The 27,793-nt window shown below is 41.5% G+C and overlaps 1 protein-coding gene across 3 annotated transcripts in view; it reads right to left on the bottom strand.

The window, feature by feature from the left end:
* The window catches only part of Glis3 (GLIS family zinc finger 3), a 475,006-nt gene that overhangs the window by 20,074 nt on the left and 427,139 nt on the right, over positions 1–27,793 (bottom strand). For all 3 annotated transcript variants that reach the window (XM_029567629.1, XM_029567628.1, XM_029567630.1), the window contains 2 exons: positions 25,426–25,594; positions 6,469–6,641 (listed from right to left, as the gene is read on the bottom strand). In XM_029567629.1, coding sequence (XP_029423489.1) covers positions 6,469–6,641; positions 25,426–25,594 — 342 coding nt within the window. The remainder of the gene's footprint in view (positions 1–6,468; positions 6,642–25,425; positions 25,595–27,793) is intronic.

Here is a 27,793-nt window from a genome sequence, read left to right as displayed (position 1 = left end):
GACAATTTTTAGGCTTATTATTTTTTTCACAATCTCACATATGCAATTCAGACTAAAGTTCCTGTGGTAGAGGATATGCTTGTTTTCTTTAAAAGCTGCCTTAAGGGCTGGAGAGATGGCTCAGCAGTTAAGAGCACTGGCAACTCTTGCAGAGGACCCGGGTTCTATTCCCAGTACCCAATGGTGGCTAACAACCATCCATAACTCTAGTCCCAGGGGAAGCCAACGCCCTCTTCTGACCTCTGTGGGCACTGCATGATGTGGATATACTTACATACATGCAGGCAATACACTCATATACTTAAAATTTTGAAAAATAAACTGATGCCTTAAAAATGAACCCTCTAAGATTTAACACTATAAATCCCTAACAGTGAGATCAGTCATGGCAACAACCCGAAAGGTTCTTCGTGGAATATGTCCTTGCATAGTTGCAGTCAGTGAAAAGCCACAGAAGACAAGGTGAGCTGAACTGCCACCTCCATGGCAGTCTCATCAAGTTCTCTGTGATTTCCAGAGTATGAAAGATGTGTTCTCCAGCAGGACAAGGCAATTACAGTGTGTTTTGTTCTGTAGGTGGCTGAAAACCCTTTATTTCCCTATACGGTCATTCTGAACTTGGTTGACAAGCTTACAGCTCCACACTGACATAAGAAAAAAGTGGGGCAGGCCCTCAAAGAAGCCACTGACCTATGAGAGTGGGACTAAATGAATCAGTCTGTGAGACAGGTAACACTGCCCATTTTACAGATGAGGAAAATACCGCAGAGGGTGGATAGGATCCTGTAGTGTGTGTGTGTCCACTAAAGTTTGGTGTGTATTTGCCTTTAGTTCCCTGCCTGAAAATGACACAAGATATGTAGAGCATCTGCATTACTATTGTGATCAGGATGATGGTCGAGCCCCTGTTTAAGGGTGACAAAGTAGAAGATGGCAGGAAGCCTGGACACTGTTGGCTCAGTGGGGCCAGCCCTCTACCCAGCATGGTATTATATTGGGCATCTTGTCACGTAACAAGGGTAAACTTGTACACAGCTGTTGCTGCTATAATATTATAAATACATTCTGGAAACCCATGCTCTGCACAAATGCTTATGTAAAATGACAGGGTCTTTGGGAAGCCAGGATTGAAACAATAGGAAACAGCAGCAACAAACTATGTCAGAGGAAATTTGGGCAGCCAGTTCAGTGTGGCTACGGTCTGGTTATCAAAAATCCACAAAACAGGGGCTGAGGACATGGGTCAGCTGGTGAAAAAAAAAAAAAGAAACCATGTGTGGCTGTGCATATCTGTAATCCCAGTGCTGTGAGGGATGGAGATAGACAGATCCCCTGGAACTTACTGACCAGTTAGTCGATCCAGTTGGGGAGCTCCAAGTTTGAAACACTTTGTCTCAAGAAAGAAGGTGGAGGGCGACTGAAGAAGATGTCTGATATTACCTCTGGCCTCCATATGCACATGTACGCACAGACATACGTGCATACACCCACATGAACATATACATATGCCACACACACAAGGGAGCACAAAACAATCTGTAGGACACATAGGCTTGCAAATACTGAGTCAAAAGTTGATCACAGTATCTGGTATATGAAAGGAAGGGATAGAAGATGAGGTCAATGCAAGGTTGGGTGTGTACCTCCCTTGAGCAGGATCCCTCCAGGATTGCACTCATTTCTAGCTTCATTAAAACAAAGCTGAAACGACTTCTGCCTGTGCAGCAGGTAAGTTGAGGATGTTTTCATTTATTCTTTGCTATTCTATCTCTCCTTCCTTACAAAAGACTGCATGTGAACAAACACAATTCCCTATTATTCTGATATCATTTCCTCCATGTCCCAGTCGCATCTGCATGAACAGAACTCCATCTCAGCCACCCAAGCAGCCCAATCTAAATCTGACAGTGAGAGCTTAATGTTTCTGCCTCTCCCATGCACAGAGCTCTATTTGACTTTCCAGCTGACTGGGCAGTGCTACACTGAAGGGGGCACACTGCCCTTTTCTGAGCTGGCCTTCTGGCTTCTCCCGTATCTTCCCATCCATTTTATGGCTTAACCCAGCAGGACACTGGCTCCCTGTGTCTTTCCTGACTGCACACTCCCCCCTGACATTTGTGTTCTTCCCCTCACCTTTGCTTCTCCGGGGCTGGGAGTGCCTTTCTCCTTATACCTACCCAGTAAACTACTATCTTCAAAAGCTTCTGGAAGTATCACCTCTATAAACCTTTTCCTCTGGATGCATCAGGCACCCTTTAACCCTTCTACTGTTACATGTAGGCAGTGATTAAATGACATTCACGTCTGCCTGGTACAGAGAGGGTGACCAACAAACACCCGCTGAACTGAACTTGGCCTCCCCTTGATGTGTCCAGAAGCAAGCAGGAAGATTGTGAAAATGCTGTTCCAGGAATTCCCATGGCATCTGAACAATCCATAGTGAATAGGGCATTTAAAAAGAAATTATCCATTAGCACCATAACAAAATGTACAAATATCAACTCTGAGGCAACTAATCCAGGCAAAATTCTGAAGCTTGCCTGGGCAAGAGAATTACCCTGACAGGAAAGAAAAGACCAAAGAACAAGCTTACATGATTGGAAAAAGTGTCCTTATGTTTACATCTAAAAGAAAGGCTTCCAATGTACTAGAAGTTGCCGTAGAGATATCCCTCAAACAGAGGCTGGAAAATTCTGTCAACATTCAAACATTGAAAAGAAAAGACACCTTATCCTCTTTACTACTGAATGCAATCTGAACAGATGAAGCTGATGCAGAATCAATAAAACTGGGGTGAGAAAACTTGAAAAAGCTTTGCTGCTAATCTTTACAAAGTGCATCTTTTACTTTTTAACAAAAATATAAGTGCAGCACACAATGTCTAAGTGCAGCAGCAATTAGTGGGATGATTAACAGTGCTCAATAGTCCTCCTCTTCCTTTTTATTTGTAAGACCAAAGCCCCTCTGGATGCTGACCTTCTATGTTCCATGGAAGGCAATAGCATCTGTGTTCAGGCATTACATTTCTCCCAAGGAAAAATGTAAACACCTCTTTCTTTAGGCGTGCCTCTGACTTAGAAACACAATGATTATGAATGTGGTTTGAAAATGTAGACGTCATGGTAAGTCCATGTACTTTACCAAGGCAGTGATGCCTAGACATTTTATATTGTCATGTATCCCTATTCCATCTCTAAAACTATAGTGATGACATTTCTCCTCGATTTCTACAAACTGCAGGGAGGACAGAGACCGAGTGACCATGTTCATTAAAGCCACGAACAGCTTGAAAGGGGGAACAAACACTTTCTGTAGCCACTGAGTTAGAAACTCTGACATTGCTTGTAGCTTTAAAAATAGTGTTTTATTAGCGGATGAAGGTCCCTGTCACCAAAGTGCTGTACAACTTCAGCAAGTATAACCCACACAAGGGAAAACTCGCAGTTAATAAATGTGCCTGGTTAGGGCTTCCTTACCCCTATCACTATAACACTCATTTGAAAAACAGTACATGAATTTGTTCTTATCTAGAGACTGGTTGATGAGAAATGCTTGCACTCAGAAAGTTCTGGGGTGGGGGGCATTTTCAGAAAACTGCTTAGAGAGGGAGTAAGGCTACATCTGCCTCTCTACCACTAGCTCCAGCAGTGGCCTGTGGCTAATATTTGGGTGTTTTATTTGCAATCTTGCCACAGAAGCCACTTGCCCATCTTCCTGGAGAGTGTCATAAACACCCAATTTTCCTAACTGTATCCTGAACCAAATTTATGGCTGATCTCAGCAGTTTCTCACTGGTCATAGGAATCTTGAACAATTAAGAAAGTGAAAGTTAAAAATAAAACACTTTCAAGCTGAAAATGTATTCATCTAACTTAAAAAGGAGAAATGCAGAAAAAGAGTATTTTGCCAAAATGACAGCAAGGATCCACTTTCTCAGTCCCCTTGGTTCATTATTCATTTGTTGAATGAGAAAGTGCCAATTACTTATCCAGTAAATACTTATTAAACGCCTACTTTGCAGCAAGTACTATGCTTGCCCTGGGGACACAAACACAATCCTTGTTCTCAGAGTCTAATAAAGAACAGGGAGGGAGAAGGAAACAAACGAAATTAAACAAGTTCCTACTCTGTGCCTCATTCTTTTCTTAGCAACTTCTTATAACAACTGATGAAAGATGAAAGAAGAGACTCTTATCGTTGGTGATGTGAGCGGAGCCTCAATAACCCACACAGGACCATGAAATTCAGCGTTGACTAGAGTCACATGAAAACTGGTCTCCTTCCTAGCCCTGTTTTAAATTTTTACTGTTTTTCTTAGAAAGCAGAAAAAAAAAACAAACTCACCAAAAACCAAACAAACAAAAAACAGAAAAAGAATCTGCTCATTATCCTACTACCCTGATTAAAACAACAACAAAAGTAACCTAAAAAATTGTAGCAAAATTTCTTTGCAGTTAGTTTTTGCACACATAAGTTAATGTTTAAAAACTTTAAAAAGGATTTTACAGTTGTAATCAAAGCAGGTTCAGTTGTATTTTGCTGGAACAATCACATGGTTGACTGTGAAATGTTCCAATATTCTGTACAGCACCAGAGAAAGACATCACTACCAATTACATGATGCTACCGACTGAGAGATATGCCCAGATGTCAGCAGTGTTAAAATGTGGTGGTTAAAAAAGTGTTTCACAGAGGGTGACCTACTCTGTCTTCTACAGCGCCCACACTCAGGCTGTCCACCTCCTCCCTGGAGGTGTGCAGGTGACTTTCCAGTGCATAGCTTTGGGTCTCCTTGCTTCAGACACGTACTTTGACTGACCAGGAAGAGGGCTCCATTTTTCATTTTTTTAAATTTCACTTATTATTTTCATTTTATGTGTATGAGCGTATTGCCTACATGTTCGTAAGTACATTTGTACTGTGCAATGCCAGTGGAGGTCAGAAGAAGGCCTCAGATCCCCTGGAACTAGAATAGACAGTTGTTAGCTGTTATGTGGGTACTAGGAATTGAACCCAGGTCCTCTGCAAGTGCACCCAGTGCTCTTAGCTGTTGAGCCATCTCTCCAGCCCAGGCTTTTCTTTTTTTCATACAGGCTTTGCCTTGCTGCACTAGCAGCAGATACTTCAGAACTATTTCTTGGTATAATAAAAACAGGAATTTATAAGCAGAAGAAGGCAAAATCTACCATAAGATTGAGAAATGTGCAAGTCCAAGCTTTGCTGGGAAAGAGGGAGTTTATGTGACAACAATGGACAAGTGGGAACTGGAGAGATGGACGGAACTTGGGCCTACAGCCAGTGGTCCTGGGTTTTTGATGCCCACCCTTCTACAGCTGACCACTATTATTCTGTTGCCCCTCTCTGCCACTCAGGCCTCTGCTTTGAGGCTCTTGTCTAAGTTTAGCTCCACAATACTGTTGGATGCTGCTGTCTTAGGACGTTATGCACACTGACACTCAGATTGAGCACTGGTTTGGGAACGTGATCCATTAACTCCAAGTAATAATCTACATACGATAGCAACAGGAAGCAGATGAAAGATTATTTAGTGGCAGTAGTCTAAATGGAAAGTATCACTTACACAGAAGGTCTGACTTAATAGAAAGTCAAAGTCTTTGACAGTTTGAGTCTGTGTGACATGGCACTTCAACTTCCTATGGAAGTTCCCCGGGGTATGTTTTGAACTGACAAAATGGGTTTAAATTAAGAAAAGAAATTAAACCAGACTTAGCTTTCTGTGTGTGGTCTTTGTACAAGAGTGGCACACTGTGAAAGCCGCTGTGATTTCTCATTTCCTTACCTTCTTTTCTTCCTATACCCGTATAACAGTATCTATGTGTTGTGAACACACACGAAGGAATGTGCTAAGTTCCCTAAGAGCTACGACAACAAGTGAGAAAATTCTCGTCTCAGAAGCAAGTTTTCATACTAATAAGGAAAATAATGTAAGTTACAAGATGGAGAAGGCAGAAGTTTTATCCAAGAAATACAGGCAAGAAGCAGTCAGAGTTCATAGCCAGGAAGGACAACATCATCTGAGAACCAGGGAAGGCTTTGAGGAAGAGGTGCCTTGAAGGATGACAGGATCTGGCTTGTGGATCTACTACATTGCCTAGTCATGAGAGGTGTGGACATCAGGGCTCCAGTGCTTTCCTTTCACCCAATCTCTTGATCATTTAAGACCAAGATGCTGTTGCTCCAATCTGTCTTTGAGGTGTCAGAGTACTGGGAACACAAATCATTGCTTTGGGTTGACAACTGTGGGTGTTATAAGTCATGCCATCTGAGGAAAATATTGTAAGATTTCGTGCCTATTAAGTGTGCAGTTTTGGAGGAAAATTCTAAAAGCCTAAGTCTGATGTAAAACAGAACATCTGAAACCCACAACTGGCCACTAAGACCCTTGATCAAAGGCAGCAGCAAAACAGGGCCTTTCAGAACCCAAAGCACTGCCAGCTCCCTGCTCACCATGGACGTGGATGCCATTTGGCTGAAATGAAGAGCTTGTCTCTGGCTGGTAGGACTTCAGGAGAGACCCTGATGGCTGTTGAGTGTGGGGAGGCTGCGTTCTCTGCAGCAGTGATGAAGCAGGAACTCTCCCAGGGCTGATGTGGTGAGGAGATGGAGTCGGAGGTGCGAACCTGAGAAAATAAAAACCGAAGGCAGCATGACTAACTCCCGAAGCCTGGTCAGTCCCCACTCTGGCTCTATCCAAACGTGACAAGAGGCTTTTCAAACAGCCTTTAGAACTCTTCTCTCTCCCTTTTAACCATCCAGTTCTGAGTTCTTCATTGAGACACTGAGGGAAGAAAAGACACCCACAAAGAAAACCTTAGTCACAGTTTGGGTTTGTCAAGCTTCTTAAACTGCATTTCAAATCCTCTGGGTTTGGGTAAATTCAAAACTCATCTTTTGCCAGGCCCTTTCCTGCTAATTTTAAAATCCTTTCGCATTTTAGGGGAAATTCGATCCGTATGTTTCTGAATCATTTACACTTAGCTCATAAACATTTTGTTTTGTAAGGCATATCTGAGGTCCAAGAAGTGTTACAGGTCCTTATTATGAACCTCCCTAATCCAATTCTTTTTAAACAATGCATTTTCTTCTGCCAAGAGTAAATTAACTCAGACCTCAAAGGTCAAATGTGCCTTGAAACCCAGAACCCGAGAGGTCGGCTTGGGTTCTGTGCTGGGCAAAGAACATTCCTGATGGTGTAGAGGAAACGCAATGTAGGGCATTCTTTGTAGCAACATGTAACAATCACAAGATTTTTGGTTTTGGGGTGTTTTGTTAAAGCCAGGACCTTGTACATGCTAGGCAAGCACTCTACCACTGAGTTATAGATCCGTGTCAGCCTGAGTACTGGTTTCTGAAAGGAGATCTACTGGTGTTTAAACAAGGAGAAATCACCAAGTAACCTGGGATAACAAACAGACGACTGTACATGTATCTTCTCCTTGTGAGGAAGAACTGGCAGGCTCTGAGTCACAAAGTTGAGAATGACCGTCAAGTCCAATAATGGGGGATGGTATACTTGTGAGAACAGCCTTGCAGCTGGGAAACGGCCATAAAGAAAGCAAGATGATACTCAACTTGCTGGTTCAGCAGGGGACTATGACACTCACAATGGACAAAGAAACTGAGGATCTGTCAATGCCATGCAACTACGCGGCAAAATAAAAACATACAAGTTATGAGTTACTTAACCCTGTCCTCAAAACTCATCAACATGAAAACGTTTAATCAGTGCTCGTTAATACTGTATACGAGTCATTTTATTTTACATTAGCACATACAGGTCAGCATCTGTTACATCACTCATTTCATAGGAACAAATGACTGTACTCGGCTAGGCTTTTGTGAAATACATAGATGATAAAAAAGGGAAGATGCAGGAGACGGGTTCATCAAGTAATTAAAACTGTTCTGGACCAAACTATCTAACAGGCAGAGCTTCGGTATTTGTGTTGCCCAAGTAAGAAAGTGTGGGAAACATACTTTGTTCGTTTTGCATTTCCCCTGTGAAATATAATGAAGCTACGCAAGAAAGCAACATAGGAACCAAGAAGATGTGGGCTCAGAGAGAAGACGTCGGTGCCATGAAACAGGCCAGCTGGGATGGGGTGGCTGTGAATTGGTCATTTAGGTTTTTCATTCTACTCAGAATAGCAGCTGAGTGTCCTGGGCTGGTCCACGTAGGCTTTTCTAAGCACTTCCTCTTCATTAGCATGATACTGAAAAGATGTGCTGAGTGGTCCTGAGAGCAAGCACGGCAAAGCAATCCTGGCACTGCACTGAGAACAGCTAGTAAAACGCACGTGCCAGGATTCCTCATGTGGAGGCTCTTTTCCGAGTTAACATGTGCTTATTGTGTGTCCTCTCAATTTGTTCTGAGGTTGTGGGGAGAAATGAGCAACTGTGGAATCACAAGCTTCGGGAATAGATGGAGTACACGCTGGTACCCCCTCCTGGAACTTCCTATCCTTAGGGCCCTCAGAGGTGTAGACAGTGGGGATCTGAATGGCAAGGCGACACTACCAGGTGATCACTACTGACATCTCAAATTTGTTTGGGGGACAAAGGAGCATGATTCATTGGAGCTTCTTTGTTAGGTTTGAGAATAAAAGATGCAACGTGCTAGGTGACCCTCTGCTCTTTCTTCCCGCTGCCTTTCAGTTAAGGACTAAAGGAGCAGACCAATGCGTGGACAGGCAAGTCTGAATTCTCTGGGGACTCAAACCCTGGCACAATCTGAGGACACAACTCCCACCCCAAACAACACAATAAATCAGGCTCACATGAGTTTGATTATGAGGGAATAAAAATGGTGGGTGAAGAAAAAAGAATGGGTCTTCAGAGTATAAAGTTTTATGCTTTTATGACTTGGAATGACACGGTTGAAGGTTAAATTACAATTACTAGCTAGAAAAAGGAGAATACTTAAATAAAGAGGCAGAATTTACTAAAATATTTTATGAGTCATCTAGAATGTAGATTCTACACTCCCCCCTTTCTATATATATGTATTCTACATATATGTTATTTTATATAATTATGTGCTCATTCCAAATTATTCTTACCCATTCATACAAGTTCTGAATCCTGGCCATATTTTCTTGGATATCACATATTATTCAATATAGTAACATGGATGATAAAGGGGAAAATGTGTCAGGCACATAACAAGGTTTTAGCATTATCTCAGAATCCTGGGAGAATAAAATATTATGCCTTCCATCTGCTTTGTGTCAATTCAGAGTAAGCTTTCCTCTGTGAACGAATACGTGAGATTACAGGGCATAGAGGTAACAATTTCAAGACATAAGATATTTTATTAATAAAAATTTAAGTACAAATTATTCTAAGTAAAATAAATCTATACAAAGTAACCTTTGATTTAAAAGGAATTAGTGTAAAATTTTTAACTTCTATATCTATAGAAAAATTAAATATGACAAGTTATTATTGTTATCAGACAGCTTCTAGGAATAAAGAAGTAAATAAGAATTAATCACTAAAAAGTCCAACATACAAAGTTCATTTATAGATAGATTGACTTCAGGTATAGCACATAAAATCAAATTTTAGGATACTGCTTTTTTAATCCATTCATCTTAGAATCAATTCTGTTACTACTGCCTACAATACTATAGTATTTTAGCTGAAAAAAGTCAGTCTCTCTATTAACTTAAATCTAATTTATATGTACTTGCATGCTTGTTAATCAGCTCATGGTAGGGTAGAAACAGCAAACTGAAACCAGAGGTTTGGGGCAGAAGAAACACATGGTACTTGAAAACAGAGTCCTATAGTTAGAGGTGAAACCCCTGGGAGCATCTGAAAACCACCACTGATATCAAGCAGGAGAGCTGTGGTAAAAATGACTTTCAAAGACAAAGAGCACATGAAATTGAGTAGTTTGAGGCCATTTAATCTAAAAGCAAACAGAGGGTCAGAAAGCACATGGAAGCTCACTGAGCAACACAACTTTTCTTACTGTGGCTATAGAAAGGGCAAGGCCTGCCTATCCCGTCTTCTATCCGTAGCCACTTTGCAAATGTGAGCCTCAGCTCATATCAAAATGAACATGCTCTGAGTATTTTGCTCAGAAAAGGGAGGTTTTTTTATAATAATAAAAAATATAAAAAGTAAGGCCAATTTCATTTCTTGATGTTAAAATAAATTTAAAAATTCAATGCCAAGGATAGATCTTTATTTACAATTTTTCATGGAGTATTTATCTCATTCTTCAATTATGTCAGGCCAAGGTGACATGATTTTAATTCATTCTGAGTTACACTATGTCCAGGAGGCAGAAGAAAGGCTTTCTGGCATCCTTTCTAGGACCATGTCTGTACCCCAACTGAGGCTCAGCAGTGGACATTTCAGAGTTCATTCCACACAGGCTGTTAGTCTCTTCTTATGCCTTTCACACAACATCAAAAGAGATGATTGCTATATAAATAGGCACGTAACAGACTAGGGGAAAAAAATCTCCACTTACCAGAAACAGATCACATAAAAGCAAACCAGAACTGAGTCAACCATTTCCACTCACTTGGTGTGGAGTTGGCATGATCTTACGATGAGCAATGTGTGAAAAAAGAAACAGGGAAAACAAAAGGGTAGGTTTTAAAGTTTTGGGGTTTTTTTTTTTTGTTTTTTTTTGTTTTTTTTTTTTTTTTTTTTTTTTTGTTTTTTTTTTTTTTTTTTTTTTTTTGTTTTTTTTTTTTTTTTTTTTTTTTTGTTTTTTTTTTTTTTTTTGTGTGTGTGTGTGTGTGTGTGTGTGTGTGTGTGTGGAGGGGATCCTTGAAAGTTTTCTATAAATATTCATCTATGCACACCTCTGGAAAAAGAGCTGGCCATTTGGGAGAATTACTTGGCCAGTCTTTCTTTCAATGCCTCCTTCACTGCTTCTCTTAACCTACATTTGTCAACATCAAGCTCCAGCCTGGCAGGGGCAGGCCATCATCAAAGAGGGCCCCCTTCCTTTAACATGCAGCACCTAATCTTGGATTATCACAGGACAGTAGGTCCCAAATGAAATGAGTACACAGCTAACGTTCACATGCAGAAAAATTGTGTAGGGATGAGGAAGTGGATGTAGAAAGACGGAAGGGTCAGAGTCAGACTCACATGGGCTTGGATCCTCTTACAACTATGTACGTTGGAATAAATTCCCTAAATGTTCCTAGTTTCCATATCAAGTGTTAAACAAAGGCGGCCTAATTTCATTCAGGCTTGTAAAGTATGAGATAACAATGATTTATTCATTTAGGAGATATGTACTGGGCACTGGTCAAATAAATGGGGCACTGCTAATAAGCATTAGAAATAGAGCATCAAAAGACACATTTCTTTGTGGTTTTGGAAGTTATATTTTAATGAAGGGAGGCAAACAACCATACAGAAAACTAAGTGAAGTAAGGAAATGAGTGCTAAGGGGAAAACTAACACCATTAGCTGGGGGTGGTGCTGGGCTACGTAGAAGTTTACATTTGGAAGTCAGGGATAGCAAAGTACTCAAGACTAGGAAAGTCCGATAACTTTCAGGTGATCAAAACATGTTTAGGGAATGATTGATCTAAACAGAGTGTTGATTTTAACATGTGACAAAGTACCCAAGAGTTGTGTAAGATTGTGGTTCTGGGACCACTTACAGAGCTCTTAAACATGGGAAAACAATCTAAGAACATTTTTTCTCTCTGTATGAAAACTAAGACTCGAAGAAAGTGAAACGTTTCTTCATTTGGTTAATTTTCCAGTTCTAGGAACAGTGAGCCTTGGTCTTGGTAAGGGTCTAATTTCATGGTCCTGACTTCATGAATTGATGCCATCATGGAATGTTTCAGGTATAAAGGCTCTGGAGTACCTTCTGTGGATGAGAATAAAAGAAGTCCCCACCATGATAATGTAGTTCCCCAGATACCATCCTCTCAGTAAGGTAAGAAACACTTCTTTCCTGACATGCAAAGCAAGTCAGAGGGGTGGGGGAAGGAGGAGCAGAAGACTTCTGAGGGCACCTGAGATTTTAAGCCTCATCGTTAATTGGTGGGAACTGTATAAAGGGACCTACTGCCTTAAAAAAAATCGGACATGCTCAGATGCCGAGGAGCTCAGAAGGTGGGCGACTGTGACCAGTGATAGTCATGTATATAGAGATTAGAAATGCATGTGAAAACGTCTCAATGTCAATTGCCTTGGAATGAATTCTTCTGTATAAAACAAAACAAAACAAAACAAAACAAAACAAAACAAAAAAAACCAAGTATCTTCTTGAAGTCCCTCAAATTAAGGTAAATAATAAGAACAAATCATTCTGGAAGAATGCAAAGGAAAATAGCTTTAGATACTTAAGTGACAATTGAATTTATTCTTATAATTGTTTTAATAGCTTTTGTATAATCTTCATCGCTATTATGAGATATAAAATGTATTTATCAAATCTGTAATCATTATGCCAAAAAATCTGAATTACTGTAATATTTTGTGTATTGTTAAAACTGTAACTTTAATTGTTAAAAAAAAAATTAAAAAAAAAAAAATCGGACAAACTGCTCCTTGGCTTTGGTGAACTCGTTCCATCTGCATGCGTTCTTCACGCATGAGCTAGGCATGAGCTAGTCTTTGTAACAGGGAACTCTGTTCAGGTAGGACTCTCTTTCCTATCTATAAGTCTAAAACGTTTCTATGTCGGCTTACAATTTTTTAAATATACTTTTACTGACTTTTTGTGTATTCCATATTTATATACCCTTCCCCATTGGCACCCTTCCATAGCGCCATACCCCCTCCCCCAACTGGATTTCATGCATTCTATCATCTATGTTAAGGCCTATGGAGTCAAATTAGTGTCCCCTGACATCCCTCAGTGCAAGTTCATCCACTGGGGTCTAGTCAGTCTATTTAGAGTTACTCCCATAAAGAAGATCAGCTCCAGCTGTCCAATAGTTTATCAGCTAAGATTGGGGCCTGCTGCCAATTTCCCCAGTTCTATGCTGGGTTTTTCTTTGAGTTTGCATAGATCTTGTACATGTTGCCACCATTGCTGTAAGTTTATATGAGCAAGGTCCCAGGAGTCTATAAGATCCTATTTCCATATGGTCATGTACCTCCTCCCTGGCTCTTACAAGCATAAAATTTTTTTTAATGAAATTTATTGCTATGTTGTGTTGCAAGTCACACACATGCACTACAAATTTCTTTTCTTTGTTTTTGCTGTATATACAAAGGTTCAAGCCAGCAATGTGAGACTGTGTGGTAGCACTGCTCTGGGGGGTTAACACTATGGAAAGAAGGGACTTAGGTGCTTACACGATCAATTAGATTAAGCACTGGTTGGTACATGTTTTGGACAGTTTTCCTCCACTTCTTTATCTTCCACCGTGGCTAAGAAAAGAGAATGCATTCGAACAGCTAGTTTCATTGTACTCACACAAAAATATTATTGATTTGCTGCCAGGGAGCAGAAATAATGGATACAAACTAGTCTACGATGGATTTGGGGAGATACTTTTTTTATTTCCCCAAGGAATTGTGGGTTATCATCTGTGGAGGTTTTAAAATTCAACTGTGAAAACTAATCAATGAAAAATGGCTTTAGCAGTTGGCCCACTGCAGAGTTGGGGTGGGGTGGGGGAGAAGGAATCCTTTTCAAAACCTACAAAGAAAAGCACAGTTTTAAGGATTTCACATCTGATTTAACATCTAAAAAAACCCCCCAATGATAATACCCCACTTTGTATAGCCAGACAGCGCTCCATTTTAGTCGACTTTAGTGGTCTTTATAACGATTTATGAATCACTTCATGAATTCCTGGCTGATTCATCTGGGTGACTATAGTATCTACTTATACTTCCCAACTGTCTCACAAAAGAGACACTTGGACTCTGTTCAATCCAGATTTGTCCCCAAATGAATCACAGCACGTTACTGGGGGAACTGCAGATTGAATTCAGCTTCTGAGACAATTGGGAGCAGCTTTCAATAATGAAGAAACAGCCGCTGGGAGGTGTGGGTAATTGCAAAACTGTCCATCTGGGCAGGACCAAAGCTGGTCAAGAGCTGTGTGTCCATCTGAGGAGTTGGTCTTCACAGAATCAGAGAGAGAGAGAGATCAGTTCCGTACAAAGAAGTACAGTTTCTGTCTTCTTGGGAAAGGCTGGGCCAATATTAACTGTAAATAAATCATCGAGACTTAAAAATGATCACTGAGCCTCCAGGAACATGATATGAGGACCATGAAGGGGTTATTATTTTATTTGTGTACAGGGAGCAAGTTAGAAAGTCAAGAAAATGATCAATGCTCAAGGTAGTGAAGAATGGTTCTATTCTAGTAAATGCTGAGGCAGTACCCAGGGCACTGCTATTTTCCCTCATGGAAATGAACAGGGAGATATGGAGAAGGCCTATGATATGTGAGAGGACCAAGAGCTAGAATTTTCTCGACTATCTGGACTGCAGAATCGGCCGTGACTCAAGTCGTTTTTCTGTTCCAGAATCTAATGTGAAGGGGAGAAAGAGAAGAAAAGTCTGACTCTGACAAACTCTCCTTTCAGAAAAGTGCTAACTAGAAGAAAATTTATCCAGAGTGGTCTTGGACATTTAATGTAAAAAAAGAAATCTGTTCCTAAAAAGAACATTTCTGTAATGACATCATTCCTTAGGCTGCTGTGAGGAGGCCCAGCCAAGGGGACTAATTCACTGTACTATGGCAAAGAAAGTCCTTCTCTTGTTCAGCATGGCATCACATAATGCTCAGCGTACTTGGCAACAGGATGCATTATGCAAGAAAAACACCCATACGAGATTGTAATGAGAATGTCAAATAAAGAACAAAAAAGAAATGTACTTTTTGGCTAAACATGAGAAAGGAAGGCAAAGGTTTCCCATAATAGACTATCCTTCACCTTCCCCCATGGCTTCAAAATGTGAACAGAGCCTCCTAAAGACATCGGAGGGACTCTGAAGATCAAGTGCAAGTGCAGTGCTCCAGCCACGTATGGCTAGATACATTTGAAAGCCAGTGCAAAATGAGACTTCGTTTAGTCAGTAATGCAACGTGCTGCCTGGCTGTACTTTCCATCTTCAGAATGTCCCGTTACCACCACAGTAACCATGGAGGAATATTCTGTACCTCTTCTAAAGGATAAGACTTGTTTGACTAGAGAAGTGAATTGGAGGAAACAGTACGTTTTCAAAATCCACAATGAGAGAAGTCCCCATGGTTCTTACGGTTGGAGACAATAAATTCTTGGACATTTACTACCAAGCTGCTCCTGCAGCACCTCATCCAGCAATATGCAAAGATAGGTACTTAGCAGATGGTGGGCATTGTTGCTGAAGAACCACTCTGTCGAACATACACTGCTTCCATATATTTTGGTCAATTCATGTGCCCAGGTAGATGAGCCCTTTGATCAACTGGTGAAGTGTCCCTTTGTTTCTGTTTTTGGAAGGACCATCTTGAATATCCATTCAAGAGACTGTTCCTAATCACTTACTCTGAAAAAGATGACTAAAACAGACTTTTATTTTCCTCCTTGCAACTAAACAGAAAAGCAACCAAAGACTATTTCTCAGAGGAAAAAAAAATCAGCTAAAAACATTGTCTCGTAGTTTCTGCTCACTTCGTTAGTCTCCTGACCAGCAAACAGACAATCTTTCACTAGCAAAAAGATGACAGTCTCTTAGTGGCCAAGCCCCTTATTGTCCCCAGGGAAAAGACCACACAATTCTAGATTACACTGCTAACAGATGCTGTAGAGGCTCTCCTTAGAGCACACTGCTGAAACACGCAGACGAGGCTCTCCTCAAAGCTGCCTGTTCTACATCGGGCAGGAGGAACTTAGGAATACGTGACAGCTTAACTTAGGCTAGAAGGCTGCTGAGCTTTCACCTTGGGAATTCTGGCTCTGTATAATTTGTTGGAGAAAAGAACTCAGTGACAAGTTTGAATAATACCACGGCTTAGCAACAGTACCATACTTCTGTTGCTTCGTGCATTAAAGTAGAGGTGGCAAGAAAGGAATTCTATTTTACCTCAAACCATCCTTCTTACAGTCATGACTCACTTTCCTGACAGAAAATCCAAGGGGACTAAGAAAACATCATCTTGGCCTTAACATGAGGTGGATTTGTTTGGAATGTGAGAACAAACAAAGATGGCTGATTTGGTTTCCAGAGGCCAAATGACTTCCTTAGCACTTAAAAAAAAAAAAGTTCCTTTTGGTTGTTAGCCTGAGCCTTTAATGGAAGTGCATGACCATATGGAAACAGACTCCTACAAGCTCCTGGGAACATGCTCATATGATTTTATGGCAATGGTGTCACCATGCCAACTCAGGCAGACAAAAACCCAGTATAGAACTGGGGAAATGAACAGCAGACCCCAATCTTAGTTGAAGAAATTTTGGCAACTGGCAACTGATTACTGCTAGGTGAGAAAGAGCTCATCTTTCTAAAACAAGGAACCCTAGATAGGCTGACTAGACCTCAGTGGATGGATTTGCAATACACTGACTTGACACAGTGGGCCTTAACATGAATGACAGAGTATATGGGTTCCAGTCGGGGGGTGGGGGTAAGGGAGGGTGCTGGTGGGGACAGGTGTATAAAGATGATCAAGATCGTTTGAGATATTCTGTATGAAACACAAAAATTCAATAAAAACAAAATTTTTTAAAGTTCCTTTTACAGACATCTTAATAGTTTTTTAAATGTGTACTTGTAATTAAGCTAAAATAATAAACTATGTATTTCTAAATTTCAAAATATATGGGAAATAATCTGATGTGAAGAAATATTGAGATCAGGATGAACTTGGTTGCTTGGCTGAGTGCATACAGAGGCCCACACCAAGGCCTCCAGCAGAGACGTGCCAGGACTCAAAGGGCCAAGTGGTGGAGTGGAAGGACAACAACCATGTGCCCAGGCTATTGTTAACCTTTCCAGAAATAGTACAGCCATCACCGTGCCTCTCCTTCCTTCTCCATCTCTGGAGTGAATATAAGTCAATAAGAAAACGGACTAAATTCAGGTGATATGTCGGTAAATAGAAACAGAGCAGAGCTAGAAAACAGAGAAAGGCTGGGGAGAACGAATTCTAGAGTGATCACCAGAGTTCTTCTCAGGGCTGTGTGATGGCTCATGCCAGTAATTCCAACATGCATGAGGCAGAGGCAGGAGGATCACTGTAAGGTTGAGGACAGCTTGATCTATCTAGTGAGTTCCAAATCAGCCAGGGCTACATAGTGAAATCCCATAACAAACAAACAAACAAGTGCCCTCCAAAGAAATGCCTCTTTTAAAAGAGTGTTTGAGCAGACACCAGAAGGAAGGTACGCATCATAAAGTTCTAGTGTTGGTGATTCTCAAGTTTCAGGATCAGGAAGTACAAAGGCCTGGAGGCAAGGTAAGTTGATCTTTTCTAAGAACCTTATGAAGGCTGGTAAGATGTCAGAAGATTAAACAAGGGTAGTAATGGAAGGTCAACTTCCAGAGGCCAGACCACAGAGGTCCATTGTAACAGGAATCCAGATTTTACTCCATATGATGGGGCAGAGTATAGAGAGAAAACAAATGATTTTATTTATCTATTTTTTTTGAGACAGGGTCTCCCTGTAGCCACAGTTGGCCTGAACTTGCTACGTAGACCAGGCTGGCCTCAATCTCACAGAGATCCATCTTTTTGGCTTCTCAAGTGCTGGGATTAAAGGCATGTGCCACCAAACCCAGGTCATTTGTATTTTATAATCAGTTATTTTATTTACATTTTAAAGGTAAGTTCTTGTGGTGATGGAGCAAAGGCTGATGGGGTGAAGGTAGACAATTGCGGGCAGGCAAGATCAGATGTGGAGAGAACAGTTAGGAAACTGCTATACTCAAAATGGTGGGTCAGGTGAGTGATCTGAAATGAGGAGAAGGAATACTGATGATTAAGCTTGAAATCCATTTTGATGGATCAGCAGATTAGTTAGATGTGAAAGGGGTTGGAAGAGAGTATCAAAGTTGAATTCCAGGTTTTTCAGGTTTTTAAGGCAAGTTGAAGATAGAGATGTGGAATTAATTCTTGATTTTCCTACGTTATTTGAAAACATACTGGACTCTGAAAGTTAGTAAATGCACATTTAAGTCAGAGGCACATGAGGGAAGACAGTTTAGTGATGTGTTTTGCCTTATTCATCCATCCATTCATCCATTCCAGTGGAGCCATTCAATGACTGGGCTGGTGAGAAATAACCAGTATCACCAGTTTGGCTGTACATATATGGGCATGTCAAGGAGTCACTCAGCAATGTCACTGAGTAGATTGTAACTACCTGGTGACACAGACCTGTGAACAATTCAGTAAAATTCAGTTTTACTCTAATATAACAGACACGTGGGAACAACTTAGGGCCTCTAATTTCCAGTGTTTGCCACTTTCTCTCTAACATGGACAGAGAGTTTTCAATTTTCTGACACTCAGGAACTCTTCAAAGACCAAATAAGTCATAACTGTTTAAGATACAAGCTTGGGCAGGGCATGGTGGTACATGCCTTTAGTCTCAGCACTGGGGAGGCAGAAGCAGGTGGATCTCTTTGAGTTCAAGGCCAACCTGGTCTACATAGTGAGTTCCAGGTCAGCTGGGGCTACAGGGAGACCGTGTCTCAAAAAAAAAGATAGAAGCTTGGAATTGCAAAGAAAGGCTATTTTTTAAAATTGTAAAGCAACAACCCCATGGTTGGTGTTATGTTGCCTCACTGGTGTAAGAGGTACAAAGGACGGTCTTTTTCTGACTGAGGACCAGATGAACCACTTTTCCATTCTTTGTCATATCTTCTGGAGGACAACATGATCCTGAATTCTACGTGGGTGGACGAGAGGCACACTGGTAATGTATGTTATGGTCACCATGGTTTCCTTACTGGCCAAACACACCAATTTCTGTTCTCTGGATAAAACCCAAACTCCTTAGTTAATAGGGTTTCTCTCTCAGTTATACGCTGTTTTACCTTGCTTGTTCTCTTCCCTCTTCACATCTGCACGCACCCTTATTAACTGTCAGACAGACATTGCTTCCTCTTGTCCTTCCTCCCCCGTTTCAGGAACACATGCTCTTACTGTATGTCTCCAAAGTCTCTGCATCACTCTCTCGTAGTGCTCTGTGTTATCACAACCTATTGACTTGGCTATCTCCCATGGACTAGATGCTTAGGGAGGGCAGTGCTGCAGTTTATCATGTTTCCCACAGTATCCCCAGTGTCCAGCATATTGCCTGTTTCATAAATACCAGCCCAGTGAAAGGCTCAATGAACAAAAGAATGCCTAGGAATAGAGTAGATTTTAATTAAGCTTTTTATAGGAGTCCTATGATTATTGCCCATATACCAGGAGATAAAGAAGAGGAGAGGCTGGTGAGAGGGCTGAGTAGTTAAGAACACTGGCTGCTCTTGAAGAGGATCTGGGTTTGGTTCAAGCACCCACATAGCAGCTAACAACCATCCACAACTCCAGTTCTAGGGGATCCAGCGCCCTCTTCTGGCCTCTGAAGGCATTGCACACGTGTGCTGCATTTACATACATGCAGGCAAAACATTCATACGTATAAAGAACTTTTTTAAAAAGCAAGGAGAGGGATGGTTGTGCACTGTGTGTTTAAGGCTCTGAAAAGGTTGTTTTGGTGAGTATCATTAGTGTTGACGTATTCTGGTGCTACTCTGTAAGCAGTAATGGTATCGCAGTTCTGGTATTTAAGACTTCATGGAAGCACCACAGGAAGCCCAATAAAGGATAACTGCAAGGACTCCTAAGCAATATATGTGTGCACCTGCCTGAATGCATGTTGCAGACTTGCACTAGGTATTATACCAAAGTCTGCAGAACACATAAGCCAGTGGGAGCACCAAAAATCAAGACCACTACCCTACTAACCAAAATAAAATCAAGCAGACCTTAACTTTTTGGGAACTTCCTCTCAGGACAATGGAGTGGACAATGATTTCCTGTTTTCTAGGCATTCCCCTCACTGGTCTTTATCCCTTGTTAACCCTTCCTCAACACCTATGACAGCGTAACTCAGAGAATGGTACTCTGGAGGAAACTTAAGGCTTCTGCCCTCTAAAAACAAAGAGCCCAGTTATCTGGTAGCTGGTAAATCCATGAAACAGATTGTAAGAACCAACTGATTCCACAGAAAATCTGTCTCTGCACTGTGAGAGAAGGGGGAGGCATCCTGGCTTGAGAACTAAGCTAAGCACCAAACGCTGGGCAGCATCTTGTCATAAATAAGAAAAGATAAATGTAAAGATTTAGTTCAGGTGCAGCAACAAGCAAATGAAGTCAGAAGTAATGAGCAGCCTGGGTTGGCTAGATCTTGGACAGCTTCACAAACTGCAAAGGCAGTAATCAGAAATGATCTTCGACCTTTACCATCTAGACAGGTAGTAGTTTCCAGTAGAATACGGCACCTATGAACATCAGTTTCAGTTAGTGTGTTGGATAGCTTCAGTTGTCAACTTTACACATCTGGGTAGAGGGAATCTCAATTTAGGAACCTCCATTGGACTGGACTGTACACATGTCTGTGAGACATTTTCTAAACTGTTGACTGGGGTCTGAAGGCCTAGCCCACTATGGACAGTGCCATCCTTAAGCAGTGGTCCTGTGTTGTATCAGAAAGCAGGTTGAGCACAGGTCAGCGGAACAAGTCAGTAAGCAGTGTTCCTCCATGGTCTGTGCTTCAGCTCCTGCCTCCAAGTTTCTGCCCTGAATTCCTGCCCTCAATTCCCTCAGTGATTAACTGAGACTTGGGAGATGTAAGAAAAACCAAACCCTTTCCTCCTCAAATTGTTTTTGTTCCCAATGTTTTATCACAGTAATAAAAAGCAAACTCAGACAGTTAGTGAGAGACATACAAATACCTCATATGTATCCAAGTGTCTAGAATTCCAGCAATGCCACATCTGAAATACTCCACAAGTGAAAAAGCAGTGAGGCTTTTGAGTGCTCAGTAGGGGACTCAAGAAACTGGCATTCTGTATTTGATAAAGGTGATTTGACCACTTTTCCCAAACAATTATCCCTAAAGCTTTTCTGATGCTGATTCATTTGTCAATCTATGTATTCCACAAAGAGAACTCATCCTTTCTTTTGTTTTAATCTTCTATACTCAGAAGTGGGGTTCAGGAAAGCTGCTGTAAGTCCCTTCACTGATGGCAGTCCACTGCTCTCCAACCCTGTCACTGTTCCCTCCGAGTGCACCATGTTTGTGACCTTCAGAAGGATGGGAGGCTGCTAACGTTCCCTCATAAACATGAGTGACACAAACCCAGCTGACTTCTTACTGTGGTTGCAAAAACTTCTCCATTTCGGGAAGGACTGCCCGCCAGTAATTTTGTATTTTCTGGTGTAACAGATATGTTATGAAGCCCAATGAATTAACGTTTCCAAAGACACTGAGTTCTCATGAGAAATTACTGTTATACCCATAAAGTACCAGTGGCTTATTCAACATGACATAGTAAAGCACCACTTCCTAATAAGTTTAAATCAACATCAAAGGGATGTGGTATGATACTGCAAAAATCCCTGAAATAATGTGTCATTCAGATAATATTTCAAAACAAAAGTGGAATCTCATCAAATTGAGAGAACTTACATATATTTTATGATGGTTTAAGATCAATGAACTTTATGTTAGATGGGTAGATGTGGTGGCCCTTTCCTGACTTCTGACAGTGACTCAGCCCATTTTATTAATGAGCCAAAGCTAAGTAAATGATGAATCAATGCCTGCAAAGTAGGAAAAGTTGCCAGTGTCCCACTAAAAATCGCAAAGTGTGATAAACCTATTTCCGTTAAGAAAACCACTGGAGTTTTTACTGGGGGAATTCCCAGGCAAACAGACGCAAAGATATATAAACCCAAAGCGGAAGGTAAGCAAATTTCCTCTTGATGTTTTCAACCTGGTCCCTGGTGCAAACACACCGAATAATCCAGGATGCTCTGTGTCATCCTCTTTCCAAAACTTACTGGAAGAGATAACCCACCCCTCACACTTGCCCAGTCACTCAAGCTGGCGCAAGATCAGGGCACACATCCTGTGGGAAGGACACGCAGCAATACAAAACCACAAAAGTGCAAATGCCCACTTTGTCAGTTCACATAAAGCCAACCACTTCCCTTTCTTCTCCTTCCTCCCTTCATGGTTATTTATATTATTGAGCACTGTGATCACTGAATACCTACTAGATTCTAACCTGAATTCCTCAGTCATGCCAAGGTACGCTGTCTTTCCCTAAGCAGGCATGTGTGAGGAACTGCAGGGTGCTTCACACCACAGAACATGTTAGCAATTCCCCTGCTTTGATTCCTTTGATAGTAGTTCCCCATGAGGTGCAAACTAAGTCTCAAAAGTTAAAGAATACCATCGCACTCATGTGGCGTACCATTCAATGACTCGTTTAGAAGGAAATACTCAGACAAATCCAAACTATGGAACATTGTGCAAGATAAGTGTCTGAGTTCTTCAAAACCGTCAGTGTTCTGAAGGATAGTAAATGATAACAAAAGCTAGAAAATGTCATTCCATCAGAGGGAACTGAAAAGAACAGAGAATGAAATACAGTGGGATCCTTATTAGAGCCTTGAATCATGAAAAGTAAAGTATTCACAAAATGAGGAAATCTGGGGGCTGGAGAGATGGCTCAGCAGTTAAGGGCACTGATTGTTCTTGCAGAGGACCCAGGTTTGATTCTCAGCATCCATATGGTGGCTAACAACCGTTCATAACCCCAGTTCCAGGGGATTCGATGCCATCTGACCTCTGTGGGATTGTACAACATGGGTGCACTTATATACATGCAGGTAATACACTCATACACATAAAATTTTTAAAATGAGGAAATCTGACTATTGACTATCAGATAATGGTATTCTATCAATGATAATTATCCTGGGTGTGATTATGATTTTGGACATGTGTAGAAAGTGTCCTTCTGAGAGCTCTAATGGAGTAAATGAGGGTAGAACTTGATGATATCTGCAACTATCTCTTCAATGGTTTACAAATAAGAGTTCGGAAAGCAAACACATTAGTGATAGAGGCAAAATATTAGCAGTGGGTGAATAGGAATGCAGGGTCTTCCATATTCACTGCATTAATTTTGGAAATTTTTGAGTAAGATATTAAAAGGATAATACATTATTTTAAAAAAAGATAAAATGTTTAAAAACAAACTCCAAGCAACAGAAGCAGCGAAGAAACTTGCCCACAGACAATTAACCAGTTGTCAGAACTTGGGGGCAAACATTGGACGGACTGGAGTGTCATCATTGGGATTTTTTATTCCAATAGTGTTGAAAGTCTTCTCCTACCTGTTTTTGTTCAAAGGATGTGTAGAATAAAGAGACACAACGATGACTTTTTTCTGTCCTTCCTAAAGTTGCTGTAACTACCGATAGAGAGACGTAGTGAGGAAGGTTGGGGAGGGTGGGGTGGGGAGGTACATGTTGGTTCTGAGCTTCACTGCCTTGTAGGGCCTGAGTTTCCACCAGTGGAATGAAATGAGGTGATAGAAACACCATGGCTAACATTTTTTTTTCTCAAAGTCATCTGGAAACTGTAAAAATACTGTAAGGAATAACTCATCTCAATTTGGGCAGGGTGGCTCGCTTGTCTCCAGTGACCGTGAACTTAATGGGTGGTTAGCATGTACACTGCTGTACAGACAGAGCCTGTGAGGGGAAGCTGATGAGCTGTCCACACTTTACCATGTACACAGGACTGTTGAAATAAGTCTTATCCTTCTGATTCATATTTCCAGTCGCCTGTCATGCATATTCACATGGATCTTTTATAATCACCTAAAACTCGGGCTCCTAGAGTCAATTTACCATTCCTTCTCTTTTGTATTTTTTTTTTCTGTTAATGGCACAATTTTCTAGAGGCAACTCAGGAATTAATTTTGGTTCTTCTCTTTGTTCCTAGCATAATTCTGCCTTCTGATAAAGTTCTTGAATAAATTCTCCTCACTACTTTGCCTTATGTCAAAGCATCATTATTGTACACGAGGAGCCCTGAAACAGTCTCAATTTTGTTTGCTCCTATTCTTCCCACTCTAATGACAAATCACCCTCTCATCCAGAGCCCTTCCTTTATCATTAGTCAGTCTGATTGTATCTCTCTCCTAACAATGAGTTTTTGCTTCCACTGGGATAAGGGAAACTCCTTAGTTGTGAAGTACATGGTTTCATGGGCGCCACATCATCATCACCTGATCCATGTGTACCCTACAGGTGGCTACCCAGACTGAGACCTCTGGACTAGCTGTATGTCCTCCCTGACAGCCCATTTTCTATCATTTCCCTGCTCTGTGACATACCGCTCCCCTTGATCCATATGGAGCAGGCTTAGTCTTTTCTCAATGCCTAGACCACTGGGTCTTTCACTCACTGAGAAATTGTTTTGGTTTGTGGTTCACATAAATATATAAGACTGGGGAGTATGAGAAGGGTCCCTCTAAACCTCTGAAATCAGTGGGGAATTCAGAAGTAAAACATCACGAAGGTACAGCTTTTGAAATTTTTCCCACAGAAATTCTTTATGAGTGTGATACCAACATAAAAGTTTTGAACAGCCCCTTTCTGGTCACTCATGTGAAATTCTATATCACTTTAGGATCTTCTCCCAAGATGCTGGAGTTTGAATCTCCCTCAGTGGCCTATGCATTGAAGCACTGGCTAAGCACCAGCCAGCAATGCTCCTGGGGTAGAACTTTGACAAAGTAGAGCCTAGTAGAAGGAAGGTAAATCATTGGGGATGTGCCCTTGAAGGGGATACTGAGACTGAGTCCCTTCTGGGCTCACTGCCTCTTTGCTTCCTGGCCACCATGAGGTAAACAGGCCTCCTCTGCCACACACTCCTGCCATGATGTACTGTGCCATCATAGGTCCAAACCAGTGCCCAATGACCATGGACTGAGCTCTCTCAAACAGTGCACCAAATCAAGCTCCTTCTATGTTGATTCGTTCAGATAATTTGTCAGTAATGGAAACTGACTAGCACGCATACTCCTATCACTATCTATGTGACTATGGTACCATTTACATCCAGAAAGTTCCCCAACTTGCTTAAAACTGAGTCCCTGAAACAATCTGAGAGAAAGTAGAAAAGACAGGAGTGTTCTCATCATTCTCCCAGCACCTGACACTTCAGTTGTCAGTTGCCAATATCATTTCATTTGTTTTCCCATGGAAAAATGTAACAGATAATGAGATATTTGGTCCACGTTCTTTGTGTATGTTACTTTTAAAATGTCACCTCTGGGTAATTCAACCCACTAACAGATTATTAATAAAATTCAGCAACTGTCAGAGCTCTTCTCTGTGGAGGGAGGTTTGGCGACGACACCTATTATGAGAGAGAGACAGATGGCCTTACCTCTCAGTGCCTGCGTCCACAGCTGTGAGTGGAGGTAACTGGGAGGAGGGGTTGTGGGGGCTCCCCTGTACATTATGTCCCGGAGAAGGGTGACTGACAGGATGTGGGGGTGGCACGGCCCCAGCAGCTGTTCCACTTCGGCTTGAATGATTGCTGGAGAAAATGGGAGCTGAAATCAAGAGAGAAGAAGGATGAGACGGTGCCCCGAACGAGGCCCACATTTTAAATACCCAAAGCTGACAGCAAGCATATTTCAGGGGCTTGTTTGTTTTCCTCTGGGTGTTTTTCAGGGAACAAGTCTCTTCTTCTTGGATACACACAGCTTTTGTTTCTGTGGTGGAACAGGTTCCTCGGCTCTTGTGCCTTTACCACAGTCTCAGGAGCTCACACTGGGCTAGCTCCAGGTTGGTGTTCACGGTCTGTCTCTGAAGCGCTGCGTGCCCTGCTGACTCCCTGTCTGGACGCTATATAATTACTCAATCTTGTGCTGTTTTTCTATGCAAAGGTTTCTGCGTTTGTGCTTTTTAGTCATGGAAGACAACAGTTAGATGACCGAATATTCAGTGAGCTGACTGGAAAGGGCACAGTACGGGCCTCTGCCTCTTCTCACTGGGTAGCAAGGCATTGTGGGTCAGGCCCGGGCTCTCTAGGCAGAGGCCACATCAGTATAAGATCACAGAACCCCCCTGATTGCAACCCCAACAGGGGAACTCACACCTTTTTAACTAAGTCTGTGATGAATATTCTTGTTTTCATCCCAAAGAAGTCCTCATACAAGACCACAAAATAGAAAAGGGGGGGTCATCAAACAACTCCAGGACAACATAGACACACAGACACACAGACACACACACACGGCCTATCATCATACAGATGGTGAGTCAGAGCTTGTTTCTTTGGGACAGTGTCACCCCTGAGAACTGTATGTGACCTTAAACTTGCCTGTGTGCCCGTTTACATCAGCTAATTGGTACAATGTCACAGGAGAACTGGGGCTTGTCACTTTCAAAGTCTATCAGAGGAAGGACCTCAGTGTGGGGGATATACTCAGCAGACATCTCATTAGGCTGCAATCATGTGGCATCATTACAGGCTCTTTCACTTCCTTCTCTGCACACAACCATGGTCTCTGCCCATTTCTGCTCTTTTTGAACTTTCTCTACTAATATCAAAGAATAAATGGATTTTTTTTAATTAAAGAAATCAGGTTCAAGATTAAGAAAGTCATAAAGAAGATTTGAAGGTTTAAAAGTTCAGGGAGTCGTATTTTTAGACCAATACCACTTTCATCCAACCTCTCCAGGATAGACTTAAGGCCCCAGGTGACCCAGCCTCCAAAAGCTTAATCCAATGGTATAAGAGTTCAAGGACTTTAAGGAGCATGTGAAGAGGCAGAATTACCATCTTCCCGCTCAAAGAGCTACTGACAAGGGTGTGATCCGATTTGAAAGGTTTATTTCTGGGAAATCAGCATTCTGTCAGGTTAACTCCTGTCCTCAGAAAACTGCATCCTTCCACAGCCCTCTAAGTCCTGAAATGGTAGTGTGCCAGGAAGTGCTTATAGTTCAAAAAGGCAATGCCAAGCTTCTCCTGTGCATGTGAGCCTCAAAAGTTGCACGTCTGCAAACTTGCTAGAGTCACCTTATGAATCACTGCCCTCATTTATGCTCTGCTGGCTCAGGGAACCACAATTCTGCTTGTGTTCCAAATAATAATTTGGCCCAGGGGAGAAGGCTGTTTGGATTGACTGTGGCAATAGTTTCAATATTGGTGTTTGTCAGCATGGAGCTTGGTGTTTTATATACTATTCTAGAAACTAATGGAATAATACGAGGTCACAGAGACACTGTGAAAACACAGCTCCCTTTGAAAAAAAATCTGCTTTAGTATAGGACCATTAGCTCTCATTTATTTTGTTATCGTTGCTGAATGCCCCCATCACTTATTTCCCCCCAGAGGTAGTGCTGTTTGTATGTATTTGTGTTTATCACAAGGAAAGCATTGCCCTTGCTGTTTACAACCCAGTGGGCAATTAGGAAGCTTGGTACGTACACACTGTGCTTTACTCTATGGTTCAGAAAATACAGCGTTTCCCAGAAGTCTATAGTGATTACTTTAGCTGTGTTTGGCATTAGCTACAGCAAAATAAGCTGGGCAATTTGGTGTCATTTATACCTGTCACTCACTGACTGCAGTTGTTGAGGAACTCTTCTTCCTCCCAGTCAAGTCAGGACCATCTATGATTCATCTATCCAGCATTCACTTATCCATCCACTTTTTTTCTTAATTATGTGTCTATCAAATATACCATGGCATTGCATGACACAGGTGCACTCACATACATGCAGGCAATACAGTCATACACATA

The sequence above is a fragment of the Nannospalax galili genome, unplaced genomic scaffold (genome assembly GCF_000622305.1).
Source record: "Nannospalax galili isolate Female #2095 unplaced genomic scaffold, S.galili_v1.0 scaffold241, whole genome shotgun sequence".
NCBI classification, from domain to species: domain Eukaryota; kingdom Metazoa; phylum Chordata; class Mammalia; order Rodentia; family Spalacidae; genus Nannospalax; species Nannospalax galili.
The sequence above is the reverse complement of the archived record's forward strand: the minus strand, read 5'-3'. Positions and strand labels throughout refer to the sequence as shown.